The 9081-nt window shown below is 39.2% G+C and overlaps 1 protein-coding gene across 1 annotated transcript in view; it reads left to right on the forward strand.

Annotated features, from left to right (window-relative positions):
- Positions 1 to 3049, forward strand: part of LOC104466330 (solute carrier family 2, facilitated glucose transporter member 9-like) — a gene marked incomplete at both ends in the record, with an annotated part of 16371 nt that extends 13322 nt beyond the window's left edge. The window contains 2 exons of the mRNA XM_010079717.1: positions 1009 to 1133; positions 2904 to 3049. Coding sequence (XP_010078019.1) covers positions 1009 to 1133; positions 2904 to 3049 — 271 coding nt within the window. The remainder of the gene's footprint in view (positions 1 to 1008; positions 1134 to 2903) is intronic.
- Between the last annotated feature and the right edge of the window lie 6032 nt (positions 3050 to 9081).

The raw sequence follows: 9081 nt of genomic DNA on the forward strand, positions 1-9081 counted from the left end.
CTTCCATGTGTTTGAGCAATGAGACCTTGGATGACAGTGTTTGAATCTGACTGCCAAAAGCCCATGAAATCCTACATATCATTTCTTTTGTAAAGTATTTCCTTCTGCAGAAGTTATGAGACTTGCAAGTCACTGTTGAATTAATGAGTCCCTCAAACTTGAGCAGAAAATTCTATAAGATTAAAACTGTAAGAAAAACAAATGTTGGTATACTGTGAATGAGAAATTGAGATATTTTTATTTTTTTTAAATTTATTTTCATTTTTTTCTTTGTATTTTTTCAACAAAGTAATACTTTTTAATAAAGAACATTTATTTTCTTTGAAAGGATTTTTTTTTTCACATTTTATTTCACTGATGTAGAATATTTAAGAATTTGGGGGGAGAAAATGTAAGTCAATATTTTGGTTAATTTCAACAATTTTTGGAAGGAGGTTGATTTTTATTGCTCCTGTGAGCCCAAGTGTTTTTTTCTAACTCTACAAGTAGTAATTTTTCCTCAATGTATATATTTAATGTCATGGGTTTAAGGATGAATTATGACGTAAATATGTCAGTCTTGGGAAGTTCTCAAAATGGCACAAACTATATGTAGCATAAAAACACTTGCAGTTAAATCAGTTTGTTGATATTTGAAGTGTATTCTCTGGTTCCTACATACATACATTTACCCAGAGTGCACTTGTTTGTATTCATATACAGGGTCTCAGGCACGGCACTTGGGTTCTTGGGGTGCGTAGATGGCTATTTGCTGTGCCTTTGAAGTACCGTTCTTTAGTTAGCTTTGATACATTTTATTTTGAAGCTCTGGCATATGTCTGGAACTGTATCCATTTGGGCATAGTGTTGTATTTTGGAACTCTGTGCAACATGTAAGGGGCAGCGTTTGTTAGGTACTTTTTGGTTTTATTTATGGATATTTAAGAATAATAGCCTAATATGCTTTGAATGTGACTAGATGTAACTGTTGTGATGCTGCTATCTACATAAAATATCTTCTCCTTTTAGGAAATGTACATTGCTCCTCAATAATGTGTTTGCAGTGACAGCTGCATTGTTGATGTCCCTCTCCTTGTTGGCAGGGTCATTTGAAATGCTCATACTGGGCCGCATTGCGATGGGTATTGATGCAGGTAAGCTTTTATCATGCTGTACACATCCAAAATGTTGTCACCATGTGTAATCTTTCTCCTCTCCCTGAGTTAGATCTTTCTTTACATTAGAGAGGCATTTCAGGAACTAACTGCACTGATTTCACTGGGGCAAACCAGCAGAATAAGTGTCGGAGGATCTGCTAAGTCCAGTCTACCTGAACTTGTGAAAAGTATTTGATACTGCCCTGTATAACGTCCTTGTCTCTAAATTGGAGAGACATTGTATTTGACAGATGGACAATTTGGTGGATAAGGCATTGGCTGAATGGTTGCACTCAAAGAATTGTGGTCAATGGCTCAATGCCCAAGTGGAGACCGGTGATAAGTGGCATTCTGCAGGGGTCAGTATTGGGACCCATGTTGTTTAACGTCTTTGTTGGTGATATGGACAGTGGGATTGAGTCCAGCCTCAGCAGGTTTGCTCATGACACCAAGCTGTGTGGTGTGGTTGACATGCTGGAGAGAAGGGATACCATCCAGAGGGACCCTGACAGGCTTGAGAAGTTCAACAAAGCCAAGTGCAACGTCCCCAACCTGGATTGGGGCAATCCCAAGCACAAATACAGGCTGGGCAGAAAATGGATTGAGAGCAGCCCTGAGGAGAAGGACTTGGGAATGTTGGTTAATGAGAAGCTCAACATGACATGGCAATGTGTGCTTGCAGCCCAGAAAGCCAACCATATCCTGGGCAACATCAAAAAAAGTGTGACCAGCAGGTCGAGGGAGGTGATTCACCCCCTCTACTCCGCTCTCGTGAGACCGCACCTGCAGTACTGCATCCAGCTGTGGAGTCCTCAGCACAGCATGCACACGGACCTGTTGGAGTGAGTCCAGAGGAGGGCCACAAAGGTTGATCAGAGGGCTGGAGCACCTCTGCTATGAAGATGGGCTGAAAGAGTTGGGGTGTTTAGCTTAGAGAAGGCTCGAGGAAGACTTTCTAGCAGCCTTCCAATACCTGAAGGATGCCTACAGGAAAGCTGGAGAGGGGCTTTTTACAAGGTCATGTAGTAGTAGTAGGATGAGGGGTAATGGTTTTAAGCTAAAAGATGGTAGATTTAGATTAGATATAAGGAAAAAATTCTTTGCTATGATGGTGGTGAGGCACTGGAACAGGTTGCCCAGAGAACCTGTGGATGCCCCATCACTGGAGGTGTTCAAGGCCAGGTTAGATGGGGCTTTGAGCAACTTGATCCGGTGGAAAGTGTCCCTGCCCATGGCAGGGGGGTTGGAACTAGATGATCTTGAAGGCCCCTTCCAACCCAAACCATTCTATGATTCTAGTACCCTTTACAGTAAAAAATATTTCATCTGACAGTGTTTGCTCTCTCTTCCTGATGCATTGGAGTTTTTTTTTCCTTACCTGCACCAGTGCTGACATGATTCTGCTTGCTTTGGAATGAACAAATTTAAAACATAAAATCTATTCTCCTGGGGATTCTCATCTCTGAATAACCTTTGGTGCTTCTCTTCAAATAGCAACCTACACACATCACTGTAGATCTCTAACAGATAATCAATCCCAGATCTCTAACAGATAATCAATCCCATGGTTATTAAATGGTGCAAGAAAAATCAGACATGCAGAGAAGATATTTCATATTATCTGTGTATAGATGTAGTTCTGTTCTTTCATGCCACTCTTGTAAGCAGGTTAGCACTCAAGACTCCTTTCAATAGACATTTGTTTCATACTTGACATAATAAAAAGGTGATTATAGTTAATGTATGTTTTTTTTCCTTCCTTCTTAGGCATTTCTCTGAGTGCCCTTCCCATGTATTTGAGTGAAATATCTCCTAAGGAAATCCGTGGTTCATTGGGTCAGGTCACAGCGATTTTCATCTGTATTGGTGTTTTCACTGGTCAAGTTTTGGGGCTGCCAGAAATATTTGGGCAAGTGAGTATTAAACATGTTTTCTGTGGAAGAAAAGAAGCATGCTCAAAGTCTTACATTTTCATATTTTGACTGAGGTCCTTAAAAAAGTGGAAAACAGAAACACTGTGTTTTGCTTTGAAGCACTTTGAGAAGTTATTTCTTCCATGTCTTTTAGTAGTGTATATGTGTGACAGAGTTTGGTAGATGTGGCAGGCAGTTTTAAAATTTTAGTTTGAGCGGCTTGTGTGTGTGCATATGCAGGTTTTCCCATCTACCTGTCTTGGTGTACATTTGTTTTTACTGGTTTCCAGTTTCTTTGAGTACCATGGAAGTGCTTAAGAGTTTTTGCGTTTTTCATTTGTGATTTTTCAAAGCAAGATAGAACTGAAAAAGGCTTGGTTAGAGTTCATATGAGGACCTGAATAGGTAGACACTTGCTCACTGATAATAGTGTTCCTTGTAATGCACTCCTAATTTTAGACTTGTAGGTGAAAGAGCAGAGTTACTACATATACACCTTTGTGGAAGGAGATTATCTCTTCTGATATGAGAGGTTATCTTGCCGCCATAGGCTGAGATTAACTTGGTGGCCGCTGGATGTCGTCATTACTCTGAATAAATGAAGTCGAGGTTTATTTAGGCTGGCACTTGGAAGTACTTTTCACCCAGAGATGAATCTTCAAAGCGGTGTGGAGGAAATGTCTGTGGCAGTGAAACCAGGACTAAGAATCCCTTCTGACAGCCAGCAAAAGTAGTAAACAGTGGAAAAGTGAGGAGCGTTTATACTCCCGTGTCCATCCAAATCCAGCTCCTTTGTAGATACATGAAACCATCCTTCCTGAAACTTTTATTTTTAGCTGACTAGCTCTCCTATTCTGTCCGTTTATCCTTGAGCCCACTTACCCTGTTCAGCTCTCCTGAAGGCAAATGTTTTGATTCAATTTACCCTTTATTGAAGATTACTCCCCCCCTCCCCCAAAGCACCATATTTTTGGAAAAAACGTAAAATGGCTTTCACTGACCTTCGTTATGTGGCTTCTAAAGATGTCCCTTCTCTTTCTTTGAAGGCTAGTCTGTTACAAATGAATGTTTTAAATGTCAAGAGGCTGATTCAACTGCTTAGAGTATATCTCAGCCCTTATGTAGTAGGGTTTTTTTGTTTGGTTGGTTGTTTGTTTTGGGGTTTCGTTTCTTTTTTTGAACATGCATACATTTTTAAAGCTGAGTTGTCATGCAAATTTTTATTTCCTTGTTAGGTCTTTGGGATATTTGGAGCAGGAAATACTTATTCCTTGGTTTCAGCCTACTTTTGCTCCTTTTATTTCTCTTCTCCCCTTCCCTTCTTCTCACTAGTTGAATTGTAACAAATTATGGAGGTTGCATTTCTGCTTCTACAACTGGCTTTAGTATGTAGTTAAGCCTTCCCAAGCTTTCTACTGGAAGGGCTGGTGGTTGAGAGTCTTCTCATTTCCTTCTGATACCTTTCCATCCCAGTTCCGTCAGCTTATTATAATTCTTTTAGTCAACTGTTATTTATCACTTAATATCTTTCTCTCTCTTCTCCCCCCCGCACCCCACCCAAAGTGTGTTTCCTTTCTCTTCCCCCATTACTTGTGATCTCTGTGTTTTAGATCAGACTTCATCTCCTCTAGTAAAACAAGCTCTTTAATCTCCTTCTCATCTTAGGTGCCTTTTTCTGTACCAATTCTGTTTTTAAATTTGGAAGCGATGAAACAAGATTATACAGGTAACCTGGATGAAATGGTACTTTAAAAAATAGAATTAGATTAAATACTCCCTTATTTCCTAGTTCTCCTGAAAATAATTTGGCTGAAATATTCTAGAAGTGCATTTACTTTTTCTTCTGTGTCATACCATGTTGACATGAACTTGCCAAACACTACTACATCCAATTTTTAAATTATAGTATAAAAGGCCACATGCAAAAAAAATTAATAATGATTGTAATACTTAAATACAGGCATTCTTGTGGATACTGCCACTATAGGCTTTTATTCTATTTGTCTCCAGAGGTGCTAATTTTAGAGTATTAAGTCTGAGGAATGTGTTCCTTTACTGAGCTACACTTAACCAAGAGTGATTATTCTGAAGGAGAAAAGCTGTTGTCATGACACTGCTCCTCTGCTGCTGTGGTTTGATATTCATATTTTCTTTCCTCTATCTTAATTCACTCCTATTCAACAAATCCCAGCAATGCTTTTTATTCAAGGTACTGATTCTTGTAGGTCATAACCTGTGGGGTACTACATCTACTATGTCTCTGTTGAGGTTTGGGAGATTACACAATGGTCAAGCGGGCTGCTGATCACATTGCAGAGCACAACCACTTCACGTGCTGGTGACCTGCTACTCTCCAGAACCCTGAGTGCTGAGAGAAGCATGCTCATTTTCATGTGCTAGCATCTTGATTTAGTCTTCTGTAAGGCAGAGCCCTTAATTCTTCAGGAAGCCATGACAACTGTAGATGACAACTGGGTGCTGGCCCAGAGGAGTGCAGTCATGTTTAAGTGGGCACTGAATTATTGCTACTAGCTACAGGGTTATTTAATTTGTGGCATTTTTGGTTGTATAGCCTGTGCAGCTTTCCATATATCTGACTGAAACCCCCCCCCCCCATATTAAGATAAGGAGGAGCTGTTTCAGACCTGTCACTTCTTCAAACACTGCCCTTGAGGTGTTTCCATTCTCTCTTTCTGTGATTCTGCAATTTAATCGCCCATTTTTCTGATAGATTGCTCCCTGCGAAGCAAAGGCCAGTGCATTGTCAGCTTCAGTTTTGAAAGCTCAAATTTACACTTACTCTTGGGGGAATATTGTCTGGCGTGATTCTGGCATATTCTGTGTATCCTCAGGTATCTCTCTGTAACTAACTCATCTAATTCCTCCTGCACGTAATGTCCTGCTCCAAACATCTTCCTTAGGATGGTAACATCTTTTAAATGGTGGTAGACCACCAGGCTGTCTCTTCTATTGCTTCAGCTTGTTTAATCTTTCCTTAAATGGTAGAGGATTTAGTTTATGAATACATTTGCTGTAGTTACTATATTCATTCTTTTGTACATTGAGCTTCAGTATTTCTTTCATCTGTGTACAGATATGAGAAAGGGGAGAAAAGTGTTTCATAGCATGTGTATGTATTCAGCACACGCAGGACTGGAATTGCTGCCTGTTGCCGGTGTTTTCCTCAGGCTTCTGCTCTGAGCCCCCTCTCCCATGCTGTGTAAGGCTTTGCCCAGCTGTAGCTGTTGGCCCTGGAGTTGCTCCCATGGCTGGCTGGCTCTGGCAGCTTCCCTGACCAGAACAGCTGTTTGCCATAGGTAGGCCAATGGAAAAATAGATTTTGTTTACTTTGGTCACCCTGTTTTATACACTTCAAGTGTTTCTAGGTCATGCACCCACAAGCTTGTCTAACTATTGCACGGTTTCATAGTGGATAGCATGTTGTCCTAAAAGCCTTGCTTTGCTTGCATTCTAGGAGTTATTAGGATAACACTTTCTGAATAATCCCTATTGATGCCGTAGGTATTTCCAGAAAAAAAAAAAAAACCACAAAAAAACATAGAGCAAACAGAAAAAACTGTAAAATTCCTGACACGTCGATCTCTTGAATGTTGCAGGTAGTTTTGTTCATCCTGCTTTAAAAAGAGTGTAATGGAGGTGCAGGAGGGAGCAGCAGTGATCAGAGATGGGAAGTGGCTTCTTGAGGAGAAAAGGCTGGGTTAAGGCTCAGCAGCTCTTAATGGGAAACCCCATGCTGGGTATACACTTAAAGCAAGGCAAAACAAAGTACACCAGAGAAGAACTAGAAATAGTCTTTAAATAACACCCTGTCTTTGTCTAGATTTTGCTCTGGTCTTTTTTTAAACACATTTGGAATTTGACATGTTGCAAAACTGTTGTGTAAGTGGTAATGGTTGCGAACTTTATTAGTTGGATGTTGTTTTTGTCATTGAAACAACATGAATTACAGGCTTACATTCCACTTTTTTGAGGAATTTGAACAGCTTTAATGCATATCTGTCTAGAGATTATCTATTTTAAAAAAGGAGTTAGCTGGAAATAAGTGTCTGACACATGGTGATATTGGCCAAACTGTCCTCCCTCCACAACTGATTATTTTAGCAAAGAAATTCTATTCTTGATATAGATATAAATTTCTACAGCAAAATGAGCAAAATTTGGGAAAGGACTAATTAACTTCATAGGCACTTCATTGTAAGGAAAGATCTCAGTGATGAGTCCCTTTCAAGTTAGTTCTTCCTTATCCAAGTGGACCTTGCTAAGGAATAGTTGTGATTTTTTTTTTTCTTAAAGTCAGACTAAGAACTCCTGTAGATTCTGTGTCAAATGCTAATTTTCTTTATAAGACATCTTAAAAATGACATATTTTTAGTGACAGATAGTTGCATATTTATGAAACTTTATACAGGAGTTTTTCATTTTGCTTTACCAAATTCTTTTAAGAGTACTCCTTCACTTGCACTAAAATATAGACAGTGATGGAATAGGTAGTTGTACAGCCTGTGCAGCTGAAGGCTGTTCTGAAAACTAAGCTTTGATTTTACTTGTCAAAGTTTCATTTTTAGTGTGTTTTTTCCCTTGTTTTTCTTTTTTTCTTTTTTTTTTTTTAACTGATCCTTCTTCATAAGACTTGACTCAGATTCAAGGATTCCTCAAAAACTGTCAGTAAATTATAGATGAGAAAATAAAGGAGTTCAGAATTGCTCTTGGGACGTGCAGCCTGCAGGTGGACACCAATGACAAAATGGTCTGTTGGAGATGTTCTTGAAATGAATCTTACACATTAGCATGATACCACAAAGTATGAATCAACCAGTTTCCTCATCATTTTCTAGGAGGTCTTTTGTTCTATGTTTTTTCATTTTCCCCTTGAGCCATGATAGTGACTAGAGTTCAAGATATTTCCTTTTCAAGATATCAGTGAGAGTTTATTTCTGAACACAGAACCAAGAGCTCTTGTGGCAAGAAGAGAGGGAGGAGAACTTATGCAGGTGAGCTCTTGCAACTGTGTGAAGTATCTTGGAAATGAAAGCAGCTTATGCCTCATGGATGCATGCTGTTTGCTGAACATAAAAAGGTGTTTGTAGCTTCCATTAGAGTAGGACAAAAGCATCTACTAACTAAACTATATGCCCAAATGCGTTAGTAGTCCTGTTAATTTCCGTGGGACCATTTATGTCCTCAGAAACATGCTGCTATTTGGAGCCTATTGTAGTATGTAAATTGCTAGTTCTTAGTAAGATCTTAAGAGCAAAAATTAGTGTAGGACATGGGAAAAATAAACTAGGAATTTGGCTCATCAGTTCTGATCACAATTTTTTTTTTTTTTTTTTTTTTTTTGGATCAGAAGTCATCTAAGTTTGGAGCAAGAGTTTAAGGAGGTGGTTTGAAGTGCTCATGTAAGTGCTGACTTGCAAAAGGTGACTCCAAGTTACTCTGGTCCCTGCCATTCCTCTGGACTGCTTAGCTTGTACAGTGTTTTTAAAAGCACAGAAGCAAAGCTTCTTTATATTCTTGTAGTAAAATGCAAACCTCTGACTTAAAGGCTAGAGCCTTCCACTAAGAGTATTTTAAAACTTCTGCTGCGGATACAGCAGATACATTGATGCTTGTAAATGGCTGCTCAAATCCATAATGGCATGGTATCTGCTTAGAATAGCTCAGAAAAACTCCCTTACAAAGAAAGGAACTTCTAAATACAATTTAAAAACCAAAACAAAACAAAAAACACACACACCACCACCAACCACAACAACAAAAAGAGAAAACACAGAAACCCAGCAAAAAAAAACCTTTCAGCATTTATTCGGATAATCACTGATTTCAGCAGTTGTTTGTATGCCTTTCTGAGCCTGGATTGATTATGTCTATCTGGATGGAAATCTGCCTGCACTTCCTCCAAACTCGTACCAGACATGCCAATTAATAATTGTCTGAGGTAGTGATTTTGAAGGTGGCAATCCTTTTCAAAGTATTCACTGGGTTCTGTTTTTATCCATCTCTTCACAGTA

Source organism: Pterocles gutturalis, unplaced genomic scaffold (assembly GCF_000699245.1).
Source record: "Pterocles gutturalis isolate BGI_N339 unplaced genomic scaffold, ASM69924v1 scaffold10856, whole genome shotgun sequence".
Classification (NCBI taxonomy): domain Eukaryota; kingdom Metazoa; phylum Chordata; class Aves; order Pterocliformes; family Pteroclidae; genus Pterocles; species Pterocles gutturalis.